Here is a 22,862-nt window from a genome sequence, read left to right as displayed (position 1 = left end):
GGGCGCCGTTAAACTTATGTGGTCAGAGCCTTCCATAGGTTAAAGACGGCCTTGAGTATTAGTCAGACCAATAGTGAATAAAATTTGTTGTGGGGTGGACAAAAAAAAATTAAAATTCTGTTTAGGCACATTGATTTTAATGAATGCTATTTTTTATATTTTTATCAATAAGTATCTTTAAAACTAACTAAAGTAACTAACTGAAAATGAGAACTAGATCTAGGTTTAAGAATTAGCATCAAATCAGGATTCATTTTATTTAATAGCACGTAAGATATCCTGTTGAAGGTGACCAAAATCCGAGTTCCAGATATGTCTACATTCGACATCCCTGTTTTATTGGTTGATAAATTAGAAGCCTTTTGGTTTCAGAACTATTTAAAGCTTAAATAACGTAAAGTACGTCACAAAGTACGCGAATCTAAATCAAAATTTTCCCTATATATAAAAAGGTGTAGAAAGTACATGTTATTATGTTTCGTTGCTGCTGGAAATTTGATTGAAAACGAATATTTCTTAATCTGACATCCTGGTCGTTTTCTAACCGTTATAAAATTCCATGATCATAAATCTTCCTAGGAAAAGTAACAGAAGAATTACGCGTTTATATGCATGTGAGTATTAATACCGGCAAATTCTAGTCTGTTGAATGCATTTTGAAAGTGTATTGCTTTTACTTTCTCCAATCAACAATGTCTTCTGACCATTTACTAAATCAAGATCAAGGTGAAAGAATCTAGGAAGTAGAGTTGATAAAAATGCGATCTCGAACACGAATGCGAAAGGTTCCGGTACTTGATTAACTTTTTACTTCACTAATTATTATTTATTGTTATCTGCTAAGAGAGTATAGATGGGTACTATCCATTTGTAATGAAAGGAAAAGAATTCTATCTTCGCCATTACCTGTCCGTTAATACGTTATTAATTGTTGTTAGTTTGTAAACTAATTAGTAACAAACGCTGTTGGAACATCAGACAGGTAGTTATCTAGATTGATTTTATTCAGGATGTTGGTTAAAATTCTACATAAAACAATTACAATGATGTTTTACTATTTTTTTATATTGTATATCAAGTAATTCAGGCATGAAGTTCTAGTCAGAGATAGAGGCAAAAACAGGCGTTAAGAGGGATAGAGGTAGACCTAGATTAGAATCCTGTTCAGAAATAGTTAAAGATGTGGGATGTTCTAGTTTTAGGGAAATGCAAATATTAGCTCAGGATAAAAAAGCGTGGAGGTGACTGTAATCTTATGATGATGATAAAATAATTAAAATTGCAAGTATCTAAAAAGAAAAATATCTTCATAACAAAATGAAAAAGCGTGTAAAGGTAAACATACCAACCTATATTGTTATTAGCATCAGCAGATAATTATCTCCAGGAAGTAATTTACTAGTAATAAAATTAAAAAAAAACAAAGGAGTAAGCTAATTAAGGAGAAATGCTATTAGACTTTAAAACGTGGTATTTTTTAACTAGAAGGTCTTTCAAATGAACGAAAAATATAATAAATAGGTACCTTACTTATCTACGTTATACGATTATAAATCTCAGCGAAGAAAATATTTAATAAAGGAAAACTTGTTAATGGTAAAAAGAGAAAAGTAAATACAAAACCAATTCCGACGTATTACATTTCTCGAGGATCTAGACTTTAATTAAATGTCAAACAATGAATACAACTCCTAACGCCTGTGGGCTACATTGTATTAATACTAAGTAATCGGAGAGAAAGTCGTTTTACAAACATTAAAAGTTGTTCAAAACTATTCATCTGGATTTTCTTTCAAAGGATTACACCTTGGAGAAAGAAAATCCAGACGAATCGTTTTGATAATACGATAGGTAAGATTAAAAAGGAGATAGAGGAAATAATGTATATACTATGTATAAATATAAGTACATAAAGTATTTTTTTTCTTTTGGAAAATAGAGTACATATTACAATCACGCACTTGTGAGTTTTAAAAGTATATCCAAAGTATTCCTAATTTATTATTTATCATCTATTAAATATGTAACAAAAGATACGGAAAAATTGCCTGTACTAAACTGAATAATTCCATCATTTTTCACGTCTGAAGTGAAAAAACAAAAAGCATTTTTAGACTCGTATCATTAGCATTCGGAATGGCATAACTTTTATGGCTTTCATAATACAATTGCTTTTATAGAAATCTATTGTAGAAAGCCATTTCCTTTTCTGTAAAAACCAAATGAAACAAAAATCACAGGTAATGAAGTATGTGTATAGGTAGGTAGGTAGGTACTAGTATTACTCGTTGTGGTCACGAACTGTTCTTTTGAAAGGATACATTTCAATGGAAAACGTGTTTAAATCTGCGCCGTATAATTGCTATATATTTTACGCATATCTATTTAGACTTCAACACTTTGTAAATTTTCAAGCAATAAATTGGGAAAGTGATTAAAAGGCATTTCCGACAGATGAATGGGAAGTAAATCACACCTAGGTGGCTGTATAAAAGCCGACAGGTCAAACAAAACACTTTTGGAGAAGATTGTTCGAACGGCAAGTTTAATTTATTGCTTAATTAATCTCGTTAGCTTGGAAAATGTATATTCCACGGCATATATCGATCCATTTAGCGGTTCGTGTAAAACAGAAGGTGTATTTCGCGAATATTCAAAGTACAATAACTGCTTAAACTATCCGGCTCCTGTTCATACAGGGTGATTGATAATTCAACACATTCTCTCGAGGGATTCTAGGTGCACATTTTCTTGAACAGTAGATTCTTCAAAAAGAGTAGTTTACACGTTATGACGCTTAAAGTTCCAATTCTCACAAAAAATGAATACGTTTAGGTAGATTCTTTTAGCTAAGTTGATTTTGTAAAATTGCTCTGACTTTAGCCTGCTATGGTTGGGACGTTTAAAATTGGCATAGTCCGCAATAAAACTGTCGCATTTACGTTCTTCATTCAACTTATTAACTAGACTAGAGCGGTTGCTGATAGAACGCCTACTTTTACTCATGACAGACGTTGTAGGGAAAAGAGATGTCAGGTAGGAATTGCAGCGGACACTAATAAAAAAAATAACATATTACACCAATTAATGTGTAACAGAAAAAGATGCAGATAAGAATAATTTGAGCATGTTACCAGCATCGGACTGTAAAGAAAGTTCAACATTTTCAGAAAGTTAGGAAAGTAATGACCCTGATCTTGTGCATACGTAAGCAACCTCTAACCGCTGCACCGTTTACTATTATTCGGTTATCTCTTTTTTACTTTTTCTGTACTACTCATGAAGCATTTCCTAACTTAACAAGGGCGTGTTCAAAACGCAGCAAATAACTACAGTTCCAAGTAGAAACAAGAAAAGAGATACGTCCATTCTCATATAATTTATTGCTCACTTTGCCAATTTTGATCTTCCTAGCTCTATAAGGCAATAAAAACAAACAAGCTTTAGATTACTATATAGTAATGTAGGAAAATTGTACAGAATGTAACATAAAAACTACTGAAATCATTTCCCTGTAACAACAGCTGTCTTAAAATATACAAATGTATAAAATTTGTTTGCTTTTCATCGCTAGATTGTTTACGTGCCTGTAGGAAACTATTTTACAAACTACTAATGTTTGGTAGGTGTTATACCTAGTTTGTTCGGAATTTTTGTGGATAAATGTAAAATATTACATGACCTGAAAGTTACTCGTGATAATAATTAGGCAAATTTACTAGAAACCACCCTGTACAAAACCACAAGAGCAGATTGTAGTTTAGGTATAAAGTACGACACGACGGTGGTTCCTTATTACTTGTTACACGTACGACTCGGCGCCTCCCTGAGCTTACAAAACTGGTGCAATAACTTATCTTGAACCAAGTAATTGGTACCCCTAGGTAGCAATTAGAAGTCTGTTGCAACTTAGAAAGCAACTTGGAGAATAATTGCCAGATAATATTCGGTTCAATCTACCTTAGCATAGCTCCTTCAACCATCAAACGTACCCATAATACGGCATTTAACAAAAAAATATTAAAGGTCATGTGACTGTGAAATATATACAATCTTTGCAACTTCCTGTCCGCTTACTACAGTTTTTAATTGGACTATTCAGTAAGTTAACGTATTTAAACATATCATGCTTAATTGTCGCCTAATTATATAAAAGAAATAAATTATTTTGACTTTGGTCGACCAAATGGGGTTTTATATTATCTCAGCTAATAATTTTGCAGTTTTTTTTAAATCAAAGCAGCGTTGTTGGGCATTATTTATTTAAAACTACAGTATAGTTAGTTTTAGAGTTTTAATTATACTTAAAAAAATCATCATTTTATTGATCTTATTAAATAATAATATACCATCAGCATTATATTTTTAACTGAAAAGGCTATCTTTGAAAAAGTCCAACAACCTGGGCGAAACGTTGGCTAAGTTTTTAAATAAATAAAGCAGTTTTAACTACAATATTGCTTTGATATTAAAAAATTGAACTGAAACCCGAACTATTTTATAAGATCTTTTATGTTCTATAAAGCCAGTCAAGTCAATTTTTCTTCTCCATCGCCTCATTTCTTATAGTAAAAAATGGATGAGATTTTTAAGTTCCTAAGCTACCCTCCTGTCTAGGTTTTATTTACCGTACGCACATTTCCTATAAGTAATACCCCCATGGGTGCTGAATAAACAGGAACGATAAGGATATTTTACAGTAGGTAACAGGATTTTACAAAAGGTTTGACGTTAACATATCTACAAATATAATCTGGTCTAATAATTCTTTTTTCTGTTAAAATAGTGCAATATTTCACCTCGAACTTCAAAAGATAAAATACTTCTGCCCTTGTAAAGCCATTATATATCTACCCTTTTTATTTTAAGGTGTATTTGAAGTCAAATGGATTTATACACCCTTAAGTTTATTTTCTCTTTTTTTTTATAACTAAAATGTTTTTTTCAAACAAAAAGCTTTTAATTAAATTAGCATTATTTAGAGTCTAGACGGAGATTTGAAAAGTACATGAAATAACCAGAAGGCAAATGAATTTCTGAAATAAAATTAAGAAAAGTTATTTATGCCAAACAGAAGAAAAGGAGGTTAATTTTTACGGAAACTTCTTTCATTCCACGCTTAAATCGTCACAAAAAGTACGATGCCGCCGGCATATTAAAACTCAAATAACGAAATTTTCGAAGAGCAAGCCATAAAACCATTTAATTAAAAACAATATCAGTTAAGGAAAAACGAACTAAAAACGCCTATAATTTCTTGTTCTGTGAACGCAGTTATTTGAGCTTTTGTTTTATCGAGAAATAGAAAAAGTAACACAAATCGATAGAGTTTCAGAAGGTTACAAATTACACATTAATCTAAATTAAGAAGCGTATCTTAATTATTATTTTTTCTCGAATTTCATTAGGTAATATATCATACAAAAACTAATTATTAATTAATGTATAAGCTACAAATTCTATGAAATATCCAATGTAATATTCAACGAAACATGAAGAAGGTACAATGTAGCCAAACAATTATCGTTTTAAGTAGAACTTTGTGAAAGTTTAAATATAATTGTGTAATTGTGTTAATTACCATACTCTAGACAAAAATTTTCAGTCTCTCTCCAGTCTCTCAGAGTCTTTCAGTGTCTCTGAGAGCGTCTCTCACAGTTTTTATGGATCTCTCACACTCTCTGTATGAGAGACTCGAACGATAAAATTGTTAATTCAGAGATTCGAGTCTCTCACAGAGAGACTGAATGAATAAAACTGAAAAATTGAGAGACTCGAGTCTCTCGTAGAAAGACTGGGATCTCTAAAATATGTTGAACTTGTCTAATGTCTATCGAGACACCACTTATTGAGAGATTCGAATCTCTCGTTCAGAGATTCTAGTCTCTCATTCAGAGACTGGATACGAAATGAGAATCTCTCTATGAGCGACTCGAGTCTCTCGTTTAGAGACGCTAAACAGTTTTTTTGACAGTCTCTCTCAGCGACTCCACGGAGACTCGAGTCTCGCTTTCAGAGACTCTGAAAGACTGAACATTTTTATCTCGGGTATCCAAACAAGTTAAAATTGAATTTAAATATCAACCCTATTCCAGTTTTCTATTCTTTTTATTTCACCAGGTAATTAATAGCACAACAAATTGGGTCCTGTCAATTTTCCCACTCTGATTAGGTTGTTTACTGTATATTTCTTTATACGATTCCACCCCTAAAGTACCATTTTCGTTATTATACATATGTATCACTCACCTTGTGTGCCTGTACATTTTCTTTTCCTTCAAAACTTGCTGCAAATGCATAGTTCTGTAGTTGCTCTTCAGCATTGGGGCTCGCGGCAGAATTCGACCCGCTGTATGTCAGGGGGTTGCGAAACACTAGATGAGGGCTTCCGGCATAATTCACCGCTTGTGGCCCTTCAGTGGCATATTGGAATGACTGGCCACTTTCGTGAGTTAATGCCTGTTGTGGTGCGCTACCTGGACTTTGACCTCTAGATTGTCTCGTTGATGGTACATACCTTTCGTGGGAGGATTCGGCCTCCCTCTTGCCCCATACTACGTCACATAATAGTATAATGACGAACTGTAACAAATAACACAATAATTAATTATTAGATCGAGGATACGAGGGTTTCTTTTTTGCTTTTAAAACCAGAAGTTGTACGCCGGGGGTTGGTAAAATACGTTTTTAAAGTAAATCGTGAAATATCTGTAATCAATAGTTAAAACCTTTTGTTAAAAATAATTAAAAAAAAAGCATCTAACGTTCTAACGGAGATAAAAATTAAATACTTAGCACAACCTTCATCTTTGATAAATTTCGAGTCGATAGATTTATAAATTGTTGAATTAATAAACTGTGGTACATACGCTGATTGACAGACAGTATTAGAACCTCATAATAGGGGTTCGTATTTACCTTTTTTATATAGTTTGGAAAAAAGTTTTAAGAATCCAAGGACTAATTACTAAAGGAACATCGAATTAAATACTTAGAACGATAATTTTTTATAAATTTCGAGTCGATAAATTTCTAAATTGTTGAATTAATGAACTGTGATACATACGCAGATTGACAGACAGTATTAGAACCTCATAATAAGGGTTTGTTTTTTTTATATAGTTTGGAAAAAAGTTTTAAGAATCCAACGACGCAAGCTGCACGTCCCTATTCTTTAAATATCTCAATGTAACTTCATATCGTATTATTGCTATTTTTTATGATAATTACTAAACGAACATCGAAATTCTTATTATAACTTTTAAGACCTTACTAACGAATAGTAGATCAAATAAGTTCACAAATTGTCCGAATATAATTGCAGTAGGTCTTGCAACAATACATGCGACAAACAATCTTATAATCATCGGCAAAGGTAATACAATTATTGCATTGTCTTGTAGTTCAGTGAAATCAGTTGTTACAAAATGCATTCCGTTGCATAAGATTGGAAAGGTAAATATACTCCCATCGAGTAGGTATACTTAATACAATCCGTTTGTATGGTTCTATTATGAAATCGATACCTACTGTCTTGTGAATTTATTGTCATAGTTAAATATATATGTTCGTTTGCATAAATTCCCGTTCAATCGCATAAAAAATGTTACCATTTGAAATCTTATTACATATTAACATTTTAAAACGAATATTAATTAAACAACAGAAAAAATTAAAGGAGAAATTGCTTAAGTATTTATTTATTCACTAATTCTTCTGGTTTATGTCTAGAAGAGAAAGTTAAATTTTTAATTATAATTTTAATAATGACCGCTCTGCTTAACAAATTAATTGCAATTAAAATCGATAAATTAATATGTATTCTACTTCAACTATTAATTGCTAACGATGTAAGTGAATTTCTCCGTTGCACCAGATATTGGACATAATCAGGTGTACATGTATGTACATGGATACGATTGGCTGAGCAAAGCTTCGTACGTCGTCGGTTCTTCACCCTGCAACTGTTGCGCCGACGAAGAATGAGCGGGTTGTTGGGCTGCTTGGGCCGATGCAGCTGTANTATATATATATATATGTGTGTACATGTAAAAAATAATTCTTCCTGCGCGATCTAAATCTGGCATAATTGTCACAAGACCGTTAGTACACTTCAGCTGTTATTATACTGTTAGGTACCTGAATTACCCAATCATTTTATAACGTAAACTACTGTAAAAGTAAAGGAAATGGCAGATTTACACTTTAATTTAAATTATTGATGTGTAATAAACACAATTAATTTAAAAACAAATACGAAACATAAATGCTACAAAACAGCAAGCTTCTAAGAAAAAAGTTCAACATTTTTTAATTTTTCAAATAAAACGGTAATGACGTCTCTAATTTTATCAAAAAATTTATTATTTCGAAACTATTAAAAAAACTATTATAAACCTTTTGTACTGTAACTATTTAAATTTCACATTTAAACATTTATTATTTGTTTCAAAAGTTTGAGGAAACGTCAATTTTGCTGTTTCCAATTAAGTCCTGACGATTGGTATAAGGATTTTCTTTAAAAACATTGAAAACAATATTACGCGTATAAAACACTTCACTTTGTTACAGTTATCACTAAAATCACTTTTAGCAATTTTTAAATGAAAATTAACTATGACAAAAAATTGCACTTGATTATGTACTTACAGCAGCAACTTTCATGTTGAACTTAATTAGCAGCGTCGTACAGCACTGTGTGATAATAGTGAGAGTGAATTCAAAAGGATTTTTGCCCGCTATATATCGAACAATCTGCCAGCTTCTTTTACACTCCTTTCTCTAACTACACCCTCTACTAACTGTCTACTTCTACCTGAAAGTTCAATGTCTTACATGTTATCTTTACAGTGAAAAAAAGAATTCAAAGTGATGCGTGAATGCAATCAAATGCATGCACCTTTGCAATCCTTGTTCATCAACATGCAAGATGCATTTTCGCATAAACGGGACATTTACAAAAGTCTTATTCAGATCGATTTCAAAAAAGCAGTTGCATATTTGCGTCAAGTTATTGCATTTAAGCAAATTGTTTGGCAATTTTTGCTGTTCGGTTTCCGTTGAATACTAAACAGCTACTTATTAGTTCACTATTTCTTAATGCAGAATGAGGAAGAAAATAAATTTTCGTTTAAAAGAATTTATGTCGTAGTTAGCATGTAAAATCTTAGTAACTGTAATTTTCCATTTCCTTATTTATTCGAGTCCTATTCATTAATTCGTTTCACTTAAAATTCAGTTTCCTTTAATACCTACTTTTTTTAAATAATAGTTTCTTTCAGAATCAAAATCTTTTGTTTCGATTTCGAGAAGGGTTTCTTTCGGGCGTATACGTAAAAATAGTATTATGAATGGCACTGTAATAAATCTCAAAATTAAATGTGTACACAAATTGGTCAGGGTTGAAAGCAAGAAAGCTGTCATAAAGTCATGTATTGTGATGTGCAGGTCCATCGAGGACTTAAAGCGTTTCAAACTTTCACCTGGAAATAGATCAGATGGTGAAGTTTTAGACAATTGTGGTTACCAGAACCACCCCCATTTGTAATAACCGATGAAGCTTGTCATTCGTAATATTTAGGAAGGGACTCTTACACTCAACCCCCTTTATTTATATATTCAAGTTAATTTAAGTTGCAGTTTTTCGTTTTCAAAGACAGATCATATTGAAAAGAAATCATGTACTGCAGACACAGTTCAGAACATGCAAAGAGAGATCATATAATTCAAAGACAGATCACATAATGCAGAGACAGCTAAGATAGTTTCAAATAGACAAGTTCGAAGTACATAGTCCATAGTGTAAATTAAAGTGGACAGTAGATGTAAGTTAAATACAAAATTTAAGAGCAAATTAAACGTTTATTCGTTCTTAATCTCAATAACAAATATCACCGCTAATTAGTTTTGGAGGTGCCGCTTTATTCTGCAGTACTAACAGTTAGCACAGGATATTGCCTGATACGACCCCTTACAAGGCTAAAACCTACCTGAACATTATTCATTTATTGTATTTTTAATCGATTGTAGTATATTAATATGTAAGCATTAGTCAGTAAAGAATCCCCTTCATACCTTAAAGAACCAACCGCCAAGTAAAGGAAAAGAAGTGAAAATCGATCATAAAATATACTTTAAGTAGGTGTACCGAAAAGTCAATTATCTGTTGTTATAATTCACATGCAATAAACAAAGTTTTTTTAAATGTTTAATTCGATTTATTAAAGCGAGGTATAGCTTTAGCAATGTAGTATCTAGTTTTTATTTTATTCTGAAAAACGCAAAGTTACTACGATAATCTCAAAAAATATCATACGATTATACTTAACTCACCATTATCACTTTTCTTTGGGTACCGCGAACCGTTTTTAAAAAGCTTCTTTCTCATTACAATATACAAAACAAATATTTACGACTTTTAATACTGAAATACAGCGACAAAATAGTTTATAAAATAGTTTTCTTCGTAACTATAGGGGTTGTAATTATTATTATTTGTTAGAAGTTTTCACTACTCCTCGACACAATTGAAAAGTAAATTTTACTTTTCTATATATACTTACCATACAGATGTTTGATGATTTGTTATTAATTCTTTTTCTCTATTAGAACTTTAGTTAGAAAGCGTAATATGAACACAATTGTTCTAAACTAATTTAACATAAAAGTTAAACGTTTCTTCTTGTTAATCTGCGTTATATCTAATCACTCATTATTAAAAAGAGTTTTTAATTTAATTACTCGGTCTTCTTTCTTTTGCAAAAGTCATTAAACAAAAGTTTTTAGATAATAGCTCAGTTATAAACATAAATTAACGTAACTCTCGTGTGTATTAGAACTTCTACTTCTATTAATTGAAATAGTTAATAGTAATTACGAATTTAATATCCATTGACAATAGTATCTGTCCAAATTGGAAGAGGTTCAGCTAGTTATATGTACTTATACTTTATACATGTCTTTTCGTGTTTAATCAAAAATTTAAATGGATTAAAATGTAGATAGCAATTTTCTAAGTAGATTTTATCTAGTTAGTTATATAAATTTTGGAAAGTTGCCGACCTTTTCGTTTACATAAATAAAACGAGAAGTTAAAGTTAAACTTTTCGTACACCTATACGACAACGATAGCCTTTGTCGATTATTCGGATGATCGATTATATTTGGACAACCCTAATCAACGATAGATCCAGATAGTCGATGTTCTGCTGTATCTTTAAACTAATAAGAATCCAATCGTTCGTTACATTTAATTATTTAATCAGCCCACATCGTAATTATATCTCAACAAACAAGGGAAAGCGCAAACAATAGAGCGAAATTTAACATTGCTTGCAAAATTGTCACGACAGCGTGTATAATCTCTATTTTACGCGTTTAATTTTCAAATATAATAGCAATTAAAGCAGTCTAGATTGTAAAAGTGTAACAATGTGGAAGCGCCCTTATCGATTGTGAAAAACAATAGCCTACAAGCAAATTAAAATATACACAATACTTGTAATACATAAAAATACAATACTTACTAATAGTTTGAGTAAAAATTTTGAGGATTATGCAAAAAATAATAATTGCAAGCTATTTTTTCAAATTTCAAAGTTTAGTAATTTTTAAATGACTGTAACTAGTCTTTTTGTAAAGATAATCATACTTTGTCTTAGAGTTTTGTAAAGTCCAAAGACTCAACTTTGAGAATATGAAACGGTTTTTTGGAAAAAATTGCGTAAATTACGTGTAAATTCAATTTAAAACAAAAAAGAATTTTTCCTATGTTAATTAAATGGGAAACTAAAATAAAAATAGCGACCNGTTTGGTGGGTTTATGTGTTCAGAACATCCACTGCACAGATTACATTTCAACTCTAAGACAAAGTATGATTATCTTTACAAAAAGACTAGTTACAGCCATTTAAAAATTACTAAATTTTGAAAATTGAAAAAATAACTTGCAATAATTTTTTTTTTGCATAATCCTCAAAATTTTTAATCAAACTATTAGTCAGTATTGTATTTTCACAAATTTCAAAAATGGTTCTCAGTACAATACAATACAATATAATACCTAATATGTTAATTAAATGGGAAACTAAAATAAAAATAGCGACCCCCTAGATTTGAGCTATAGGGCTCATGTTTGGCGAGGATTTTTTTTACATCAAATAGAAACATTTGAGGGGGTAAGAGTTAGAAAAAAAAATTAAAAATTTTGTTTGAAGCACTCTAATACCTATGCAACGTGAGTAGGGGTAGGTATTGTAAGTATATTTTTTTCTTATAATTGAAAGGTAGGATCAATAATTAAAAAAAAACTTTCATAAACTCCCTCGGTAAATTTCAACAGGCAACATTCTCCACTTACTCCGAAAAGATTTGGATAGATAATTACTTAATGCTTCTTCGGTTTCCTTTCATACCCACACACCCCTACCTATAAAAGTTAGGTAAGTACAGACGCCTATAAGGAAAGAAAAAATCATCCAACTACGTGTGGGTTAAATTAAGACTTCCACTACTGATTGAAACAGGAAGAAAACTGACTTTTTTATTTTCATCTAACGGAGACGTGATAGGTTAAAGTATAACGGTGAAAACCGTATAATTTCTTTAACAAAAGAACAATTTCATTGTAAAAATAACGTCCTTTTGAACAATATTACATCATGAAGCTGATTGTTCAATTAAACCATAAAACTAATGAACACGATTTTACTGACTTTAGCAAGCAGGCGAAAAATATTAAATCATTAACTATTAGGTACTTTATATCAAGCGTATTTTGCGTAAATGGGTGATAACTGAGTACGGGGTGAACCCCAAAGCCATATTTAGTAGAAATCCCGTAGTTTTCAAAATAATGGATATTTTTAAATTTTATTAAAATTGGCACCCCTAGTCACTATTTTCAGGGTTCCGCATCTCCGATTGAAAAACGGAACCCTTGTATGGTCACCCATGTGTTTGTCTATCTGTCCGTTTATCACAGACAAGTTGTTTCAAATCTACTTCATTTTTGAGGGCCAACTGTACCGTGTGACATATCAAATGAAAGGGCTTGTTGTAAAAGTCTTAAATATATTTTTTTCATAATTTCAAAATAAATTTTAAGTTTTATTTAAGAAAATTGACGAAAATGTCTGTTTATAAGTTAAATAAGATATAATGTATAGATAAAATAATAATATGTTATAGTTATCAGAACCACTGGTTCGGATAGCTTCATTGTCCACCCAGTAGGTACATACAATAAGTACCGTCATCTAACGTGGTGAACATAAAAAAGAAAAAATTGGTCTGAGCACACTTTGATCGGTGCTAATACGACTAACTTCCCATTAGATAATACAGTTATTGTAAAGTACATTCGTTTCTAAAGTTTGAAAAAAACGCGGCACAATAATAAATATAATATGTTATTATAATATGTTATTCCCTGTCTTGAATAATGATATTTCGTTATTATTGATTCCGTAACTTCATTGTTGTGATTAGATTAGAACGTATTTTAATTAAATTGTTTGTAATTAATTCGTTTTTTTTTTTATAAAAAAAAAACGGCTTGACCGATTTCGTTCAAATTTCTTTCAGATCTTCATTATGATAATATCTTTCGAAAAAATTTTGGTTGAGGGCGATATCTCAATCCGTTCTTGAGATATCGAAAACGAAAAAAATGCTGACATACGAACGTACGTACATACGTACGTACGTACGTACGTACGTACGTACATACACACATCATCAAAAAAATTGGCTAGCATGCTACTAATATGTTAAAACGTGGAAATATAATGAAAATTCCGATTTCACTTTTCGACCCAATTACAATAACTTCCTAATGGGAAGTTAAAAATACAATTAAAAACAGAAGTAACCCCATGTCGAAATTTGATTTAATTAATATGTTTTCTAATTGTTACCGAAAGTCGGCCCTTCTTACTCAAACAATAACTTAATTACCGGAACCGAGAAAAAAAACGTTTCCTTTTTCGTTTTTTACGGCCCATAAGGATGAAATACAGTCTCGTGTGGGTTGCGAATGTTCCAAAAAAGTATCCGAAAACATTTCGATAAATTATAGTAGTAAATGAAATTTTTTATTGAGACAGTCCGTAATCCCTTTCTCTTTTTCTTGTGTGAACGAAAATAATTTACTCACTTCGTCAGATACATAATGTACAATATATACTAAAATTTTGTTTTAATATTTTCTATAGGTACTCGTGAAAGTTTTTTAGAGGACTATTTTATTAAAAGTTTTTAAACTTGACGTGCGAATTGAAGCAAATTACAACTTGCCGACTCAACAAGTCAATTTAATTAAAAATTTTTTCGATTTTTATGGGGTTCTATTAACCTTGCCAGCAATTTACAGCTCGTGTTGCACCTCGGGTGTTATACAACTACCTACTAAAAAAAAAAGCGTTAGTAGTTGGCAAATAGGTACAATGTCTACACAAAAAATTGTACTCATTTAAAGAGTAACCGTGATTATTGTAAAATGAAGCTGTTAACTTAATAACATTAATTAACAAATATTTTTGTCATTAGTCGTAAATGCTTTTTTATAAATACATACAGTAGAATCCGCTTATAATGACATCGTCGGGCGTCATACAAAGCATAGTCTTAGAAAATAAACAACTTTTATTTTGGTTAGTTATTTAGTTTAATAGAGAGAAAAACCAGAAATTGTTATATATTTATTAACAGAAAAACAAAAAGAACGATGAATTGTAATATTAATATATATAAGGGTCACTATAGCCGGATATGATTTCTTGAGAATCAGTCATAATAAACGATATGTCATTTTAAACGGAATCATTATATCCAAACCTTCCAATAGAGAATTTAATATGAAAACGAAAGTTAACACTGCAATTATATTATATGCTTTATAAAGTGTATCTACGAGTAGCCAAATTTTAAAGAAAACATCAAAATTTAGGTGTACAGTGTACCTACAATACTAAGAATTACAAACTTGAAAGCTATTGTAAATTCCTACGCTTATTTCTTCACCTTCGCTGATTTCATTCAATAAAGCCATATTTAAAATTCATGTCGTTCCCACTTAAAATTTAAATCTGGATTTGACGACAGAATGCAAGGTGTGCATTGAAATCTCCTTCAAGCTCATCAGTTGTGCAAATAAGAGACAATGGAAATTTCTTCTGGACGAGTAAGTACGTACATTAGTATACCTATACCTGTGCATGAATAGAACTTTCTGTATTCTCTGGTACTTCTATTCTTGAGCTAGTCATTCATATTCTGTGCCGAACTTAAATTGAATACACAGACAATTCTATCTAAATTAAAACCAGCTTTACTTTATTCATATCGCCAGCAAAAAAAAACATGCACGAAACTATACTGACATAAAGTACCTCCTTACAATTTATAGAACATCCCCTTTGCAATTTTTTCATTTAATTTTTACGGCTTCTATTTTGCTAAGCAGTATTTTAGTCCGTTTTGGTCAATATTTAAATGTGAATAATCGAAATATGTAAATCAATAAATTCAATTACAATCAGTATCATTTGATGGTAAATATTAAAATATTAACTGTCAAAACTAAATATGAAGGGTCAGAATTTAAATTGGGAGAGTCGGTATTATAATCCATATATAAATAATAGGAATGTCATAGAGTCTGCATCTCGCTTATATAAGGGATGATAGGATTTTGAACTAGTTGTAATAGACAGTTGGAAAGGTAAAAAACGTTCCATATTTCGTAGAGTAACTGGACAACACAATCCTCTCATTTATTCTGCATGTAATTGGAAAAACATGATAGTCTGGATTATCTTCGCGTGTCAAAACACCTCTGTATCGAATTATTACAACCGACTGACTATGTATTTCATTATTCTTCATCCAAACGTAAATGATCAACCGACAAACAAAAATTTATCAGACGAGAGAGCATTTATGTTATTATTAATCACAGTTAAATGATCGAAGTTACTGTACTTATCTGTTTTTTTAATTAATTTAATTTTTTTTGTATTTCTAAAACTTTTACATTATTTAGACGAAGAAAAGGTTAAAAGCGTTCGAAATGTGGTGTTACAGGCCAATTATGAGGAGAGAGAAGGTTAGATATGAGGAGTTATTAGAAAGAATAGGAGAACAAGGACTCTACGGAAGTCAATAAGAAATAGTCGAGATAGGTTGGTAAGATCAGGCATGAAGGGCTAGTCAGAGGCATGTTAAAAGGAGTTAAAAGGAGTAGAGGTCAACCTCGATTAGATTACTGTTCGCAAATAGTTAAACATGTGGGATGTTCTAGTTTTAGGAAAATGCGAAAATTAACTAGGGATAGGAAATAGTAAAAGTGCGTGTCCAACCAGTCTTTGGACGGACGACCTTATGATTTAGAATTTCTTCATTGTCAATCTTTTTATAGATATTGTATGAAATTATAAAAATAAAAAATAAACACTTTTTTCATACTATTAAACAAAAACTGAAAAGTCAATCAATAATAATATAATTTCTCTATGCTCAGGAAACATAATGTTATGTAAATACCTAATCAAAACTAAGAAGTAGCAAAATTCTTCTGTTTAATGTGACATTGTGGATGATATGAAGTACTTATTAAAACTAAAAATAACATCTAGAAATACATATTTTTTGAGATTATTAATTCTATTTTCACATCAAATCTTCCTGCGAAGGAAATTGACTAAAGTTGCAATAGGAAGTTATCAATTTGCTTCTTTAAATAAACGCTCTGATACTCATCTCATCATCAGTGAATTCCTTTGAATGAAAGAGAAAGTACCTATATTACTCTCATCTTTAAGAAGCCGCACGTGTAATTTATAAACGCTCTGTTCGCGTAATTTAATGTTAAAATCTAGTGGTAATTAGTTTCCAAGCAAGTAATCATTTTCTGTTCCTCAATTTTTGCCTTAATTTAGAATTGAATTTCCAAAATGAATTCAACATGTTCATTATTTAAGTACACCTTTTTCTACTATAAAATTCGTTTCACTGTAAAATTTCAAATTTAATTAATTAATAGAAATCAAACAAGTTCAAAATGTACTTTATATGAACATTTATTTTATCGTTAATGTTTTCAGGATAATCCTAACTAATATTGTATACGTGAATATGAGTTTGTTTGTTTATTACCATTTCACTACTTAATTATTCAACCCATCATCATGAAATTTCGTATACACATTGTCGGAGATATAGAAAAGGACATAGAGTACCTTTTATCAAAAAAAAAACAATACTGTTGCCGAGGGATAGAAAATTCATTTTATGTGGTCGTTAATGATCTTCGACACGTTCTTACTCGCAACATAGACCGCTTAATAAATCATTTTGAGGCAAATGGTTTATAATATATACAATTGTTATAACCAATAATTAGTAGCCTAGATCACTACTAACAACCTCGAGTTCATATGTATAAAATTGGTTCAATAACTTCGAAGATGTGCCCACAAAACTTTTTATGGGTCGTTTGTAACTTAATAACAAAAACACTTATTGAAATTGAATAATTGATAAGTTGCGTAACTGCTACATATAAAGATGGAATTATTTTAGATGAAAATCCGTGAAAAAATTTTACTGGCCCTCTTAACGATACTGAAGTGTACCTATTCATTTGAATATGTGTTAGTTACGTAGATATATACCATTTTGAAAGTGCTAATCGATGTACAACTTAAAAAAGAGCAGCACCGCAAAGCGAAAACGTTTTTGTAACTAACCATTCGAACGTGTCATCAAATTATCAAACTCTCTAATTAAAAAACTCAATTAACTAAAACTGCTGAAACGGGGACTGAATGATTATTTCGCTGTACGCTTAGCAAACAAAAAGAGAGACTTACAGTATATGTTTGTTCTAGTTTTCGAAGGTCGCCATTTTAACCGCCAATCCACCAATTTCCAATTTTAATTCAACGGTATCTTTAATCTGCAATTAACGGCATCCTAACGTAAAACAAAAACTAACGCACGCTTATTCACACGGCCACTACGTAAATTATCCCGATATCCAACGCTGAATTGGCTTATTTTCACCCATGTTTTTCAGCAAGATAAAGTGCTATTTAATACTTTTCGCAAAACCCCGTAAATTACACAGCTTAATCTACTATGGTAATAACAATATTATATACAGTGCGATTCACATTCAAAGCCCTTTAGTATGATTGAAAAAAATTTCTGAAAAAGAAGTTAGTTTAAGACATTGTCTGATACAAATTATAAAAAAAGGACATACATCTCTTGGTATAACATTCTACCTCTCCTTCATATCGCAATCAAAATATACGGTTTAGTTATCAATTAAAGTAATTAACAATGAATATTTTAGGATAAACCGAGAATACTAGCGATTATTTTGTGATGAAAATTGTCTGAAGCTCAAAGTGCTAATAATGTAGTGCTAGTTTTTTAAAAACCCCCAAGACCCCCCTTTACAGATGGTGTCTTTCGAAACCCCCTCTTCAGGTCTAATATACGCCTCGCCACTCCAATTAAAAATTGAAAATTACCCCCATGTAAAACTTTAAAGCAACTTTTTCATCTACACACAAAGGTGTTTTATTTTATGAATTATCATTTCATTACAGTTACCCCCAAGTGGTATTAGCCCAACCCACCCTCATATTCACAGCACTCCCCTGAAAAGAGCAAATTAACGAAACTTAAATAATATCACCGTTATGAAGAATTTATCCTACACAATTAATTTCTAAAATCGCTAAACCAGTTATTTTATATGTATTATCAAAAGTTGATGTGTTACTAATCGCAAAATAGTAATAAATAACTTAAGATAACATCAGTTCTAAATATACCACTTTGTAATAATTTTATTTTTTGTTTATTTATAAATGGAAGTAGCTAAATTGAAGACATCCTTAACACAGCCAAAGTACGACAATTTTGTTCTTGTTTTGTAGTCTAGCTAAAATCTCTTATCAGTCTTTTTGCGAACGTAGCGGGTATTGTAGGAGAATGGCAATCAATTTCTTGTGCGAAGTATATAGAACAATAGGCGACCATATACAAACAAGACCTCTTTGTTTCTGTAGATCTAACAAAGCAAGATAATTCCTGAAATTACATTTCTTTAAAATTGGAAACAAATAAGTGAAAGCAAACGTTCAAAAATGATAGCAAATATTATTCCATTAAAATGTATTTATATTAAAAAACGTAGCAGCACCTAATAAACAATTTTGAGAATATTAATTATATTTTTCTGTTTCAGAAGGTATGTTAAAAATAAATTGTCTGTCCAATTGACAATTAATCTATAACAATTTCAACTTACAATTACTTCTACCTTTTTAACGAGTCCGATTTCTTTACGTTTTTAAAGCATTTACAAAAATGTACGCGTGAAATGCATTCTTTCTTAAAAACTTCGAATATTTATACTTTTATTTATTTACTACTTAATTTCAAAAGAAAAAAACTTTTCGTCTCTAATCTTATCTGAGAATGAAACCGGGTGTTGAAATCAACTTCTCCTGTAATGTAAATTGCAAACTGATGTTGCAGCTTAGAGAACTAACCCTACACAAATAGTAACACTTCGCTCGACAACCATTAAATTCTGACAAAGAAAAAACGAATGCTCTAGCACAGTACATACCTATTCAAACAAAATTGAATGTTAGATTTGGTTTTAATTAAAGATAGGTAATCTGAATTTAGGTTCATTAATTTTGAAGTGCGATTATTTATTAGTAGATATTCGTCCCTCCCGGAAAAAAGAATTTCAGTTAGGACCTGAGTGATTACAAAAAGTTTATACTAATATTAGTACAAACATATATGGTGCGTATTAGGTATAAGTTTATTTACTTCACCTTCACTTTTAAAAAGGTGTAAGTAAGCAAGCAATTTCGCGATGAAGATGTTTATAACTGCAGACTTGTTACATTAACTGTTCCGAATAAGTTCGTCATTATTTAAAATGATTTCCAGTCTTTAGCGAACCTTTCACTACGTTCACATCTTATAGTTCTTCTTGAATAACGTTTACGCTACTATCTAATGCAATCTGAGTACTTTCTAAGCTAATTTTTTTTATAAAAAATGGTTTATTATTTCGACTTTAATTTCAAACTATTCATAAATATAAAATTTGAAGTACGTTTAACACCATTTATGGTTTAAAAACATATAACAAAAACATATAAATAGTAACAAAATCATTTAGTCTTCAATATTCGTTATTTACACAAATTGTAATATTGAACTTAAGTATATTGGGCTTAAACGTTATTTACGTCAACTTGTGTTTTAAAATAGTTCAAAAGTAACGTGGCCTCGTTATTTTTTATATTTTATTGTTGTTCCATCCAATTTTATTCGGTTTAGCTAATTAATTTTTCTTGTTTTTTTTTCCATAGATTGTCAGATAAATTGATAAGTATTGAAGTTAGTTTTGGATACTACACGAATATCGCCAAATGGAATGGTGTGCAATGATGCAGTTCTTCCTACATATTTCGTTTGCTCTTCACTTTGAAACACCTTGAGAATGTATACCATAATTCTATTATCACATTCTCTACTACGGAGACTAAATTGATTAATGTTTAAAAATTTTGTGATGTAACAATTTATTTCACAAGAATATTATCAAAACTCAACCCTGTGCAGTTGGGCATTACAACGGTCAATTCATTCCAGATATTCCAGTGCCCTTTTTTGTCCATTGAAAACGCAAACATTATAGTAAGTAACAATATTAAAGATATTTTAACGGTAATTTAATAGAGGAGGAGCAATTATAACTTTTCAATTTAAATTGATGGAGGTTTTAAAGCCTAATGTTGATTATCAGTTAAATTTTAACATTTCTTTATAAACTAATTTCTGATTCTAACTGATTTAATTTTTTTAAAGCACTTTCTTTGTTATTTTAATAAGATAGTTTCTTTATTTAACTAAAAAAATCTACCACTAGCAACCCCTTTAATTAAATAGAAAATACAAAATATATGAAAAGCAAAATAGCATACAAGAAAAGAAAGAAACTGTAAAATATTAGAGAAAAAATTGTATTTATGTATATGAATAACAGATTAGGGAATTGAATGAAACATTAAATATTTGATTTTCGGCATAAGAAATGTTTGTATATTTTGTTTATTGGTGAACACATGTATCTGTTACTTTTCCATTCACTTATATCCGTGTTCAAAGCATAGTGCCATGTCCTCACTTTACAATTTTACTGTTTTGATTTGCTTTTAACTGCGTTTTTATATTTGATTTCATATCTTGTTTGTTTAATACTGAGACTAATTTATTTTTCTTGTTCGTTTCCACAGATTGGCAAATAAATAAGATAGAATTCTTCTATTCTGGACTATATTCTTGATTAGCTGTTTTCGCCTTCAATTTAAGCAAATAATTTTCAACCCTTCAATGAGAACAACTGGAGATTTATTTGAATTCAACTAAAACAAGTTTTCTGCTATGATATTCCTCCTGGATGTGGTTTGCTTTTCACACCAACAAACTTTGGAATGTTATAGTCTACAGTTCATTATGGTGAGAATACTTGATATAAATAATTTCTCTATTTTGCATGTTTTTTGTAGTTTATTTTATTTGAATTAATTTTTGATTGTAAAAGTTTTTATTTTTATTTTTGGTAGTTGCGGTAATACTAACACGTTTCTTTGATAATCTATTATTTGACTAATAGTAGTTGTGGTTCTTAAAATTTTAAAACATAATATTTAAGATGAAACTAACATTCAATGTTTCAACAGGTTATTATTTAAACACATTAAACGAACAAGAAGACAAAAATTGAGAAGGATTCGAATACTGGAGAAGTGGAGCCCTGTTACTGCTCATTCCCTGATAGATGCAATTTTTAGAAAATACATGCAGTCCAATTCACACCGATGTGTATAAAGTTGCATAAGCGATGTTCTATCTTCTGCTGTATGGCTCATTTCACCATCATAAGCATCTATTGTGAGAGGCACTTCTCTGTACAGTAATCCTAGAGGTAAGCAATTGTTTTACTGTTTATTATTTTGATGGTGCTCAATTTTCATAATAATTCGTCGACAGCAGAAATTGCATTTCGTGCATCTATGATATCTGTTCGCAGTTATATATTATCTGCAGCATAAATTGACACCGTGCGCCTATGGTTATTTCTATTGTCTTTAGCGTTTATCCTATTATCTATGGCGTTTATCTATATCACGAATGAAATTGACAGCATGTGGCCATCTTAGAATTTAGCTTTTGGTGTGTTATTATATTATTTCATATTTTACTTAATTTAATACTATTATTAATTAATAGCGTAATTAATAATTCTTTTTGTCCATTTCTGCCGATAGTTCAACAAACGAGAGAATTAAAGCTGACCATGCTGAACCAATCAATGTCTGTAATCGTATCATCATTCCTGGATTAAATTCTTCATTTGCTGTTTTCGTCTTTAACTTACAACATTATGCAATGAATATTCAACAGATGAGTGAGAGCAAGAGGAGATTTATTTAAATTCCATTGAAACAAGTTTTCTGCAAACTTGGGCACGTTACAGTGTACTGTTTCTTAAGGTGAGAATATTTAGTATAATTAATATTAATTGCTCTTTATTAATCTGTTACCACCCTATCTGTTTCAGGTCAACGGTGGAGAAGACAAAGAAGACCCCGTAGTTAAAATACCTGTGTATCTTGTATGTCCTTTTGTTATTAGAATTAATAATTTTTTATTTTGCATGTTTTTTGTAGTTTATTTGAATTAATTTTTGATTGTAGATGTTATTATTATGTTTTTTAGTAGTAGTAGTAGTAGTAGTAGTAGTAGTAGTAGTAGTA

General features: G+C 30.6%; 2 protein-coding genes and 1 long non-coding RNA gene across 6 annotated transcripts in view; 2 read left to right on the top strand and 1 right to left on the bottom strand.

Moving 5' to 3' along the window:
• LOC108737757 (dopamine D2-like receptor) overlaps positions 1 to 21,555 on the top strand; it is a 53,187-nt gene extending 31,632 nt beyond the window's left edge. The window contains exons 8-9 of the transcript XR_003232015.1: positions 20,412 to 20,739; positions 21,339 to 21,555. The gene's annotated coding sequence lies outside the window, so the exon portion shown is untranslated. The remainder of the gene's footprint in view (positions 1 to 20,411; positions 20,740 to 21,338) is intronic.
• The window catches only part of LOC108737764 (RNA polymerase II degradation factor 1), a 37,579-nt gene that overhangs the window by 2,893 nt on the left and 11,824 nt on the right, over positions 1 to 22,862 (bottom strand). For 2 of the 3 annotated variants that reach the window (XM_018470858.2, XM_025978942.1), the window contains one exon: positions 6,250 to 6,582. In XM_018470858.2, coding sequence (XP_018326360.1) covers positions 6,250 to 6,582 — 333 coding nt within the window. Of the gene's footprint in view, positions 1 to 6,249; positions 6,583 to 8,649; positions 9,062 to 22,862 lie in introns of those variants that run through there. The other variant, XM_025978943.1, reaches the window with a different exon arrangement.
• On the top strand, positions 21,747 to 22,799 carry LOC112905802. 2 transcript variants are annotated; one of them, XR_003232017.1, is made up of 3 exons: positions 21,747 to 22,030; positions 22,374 to 22,598; positions 22,667 to 22,799. It is a non-coding gene; the product is annotated as an uncharacterized LOC112905802 (long non-coding RNA). The 2 variants fall into 2 exon arrangements; XR_003232018.1 differs by lacking the exon at positions 21,747 to 22,030 and adding an exon at positions 22,127 to 22,278.

The sequence above is a fragment of the Agrilus planipennis genome, unplaced genomic scaffold, assembly GCF_000699045.2.
Source record: "Agrilus planipennis isolate EAB-ADULT unplaced genomic scaffold, Apla_2.0 scaffold185, whole genome shotgun sequence".
NCBI lineage: Eukaryota > Metazoa > Arthropoda > Insecta > Coleoptera > Buprestidae > Agrilus > Agrilus planipennis.
This window is presented reverse-complemented; position numbering and strand designations above follow the sequence as displayed.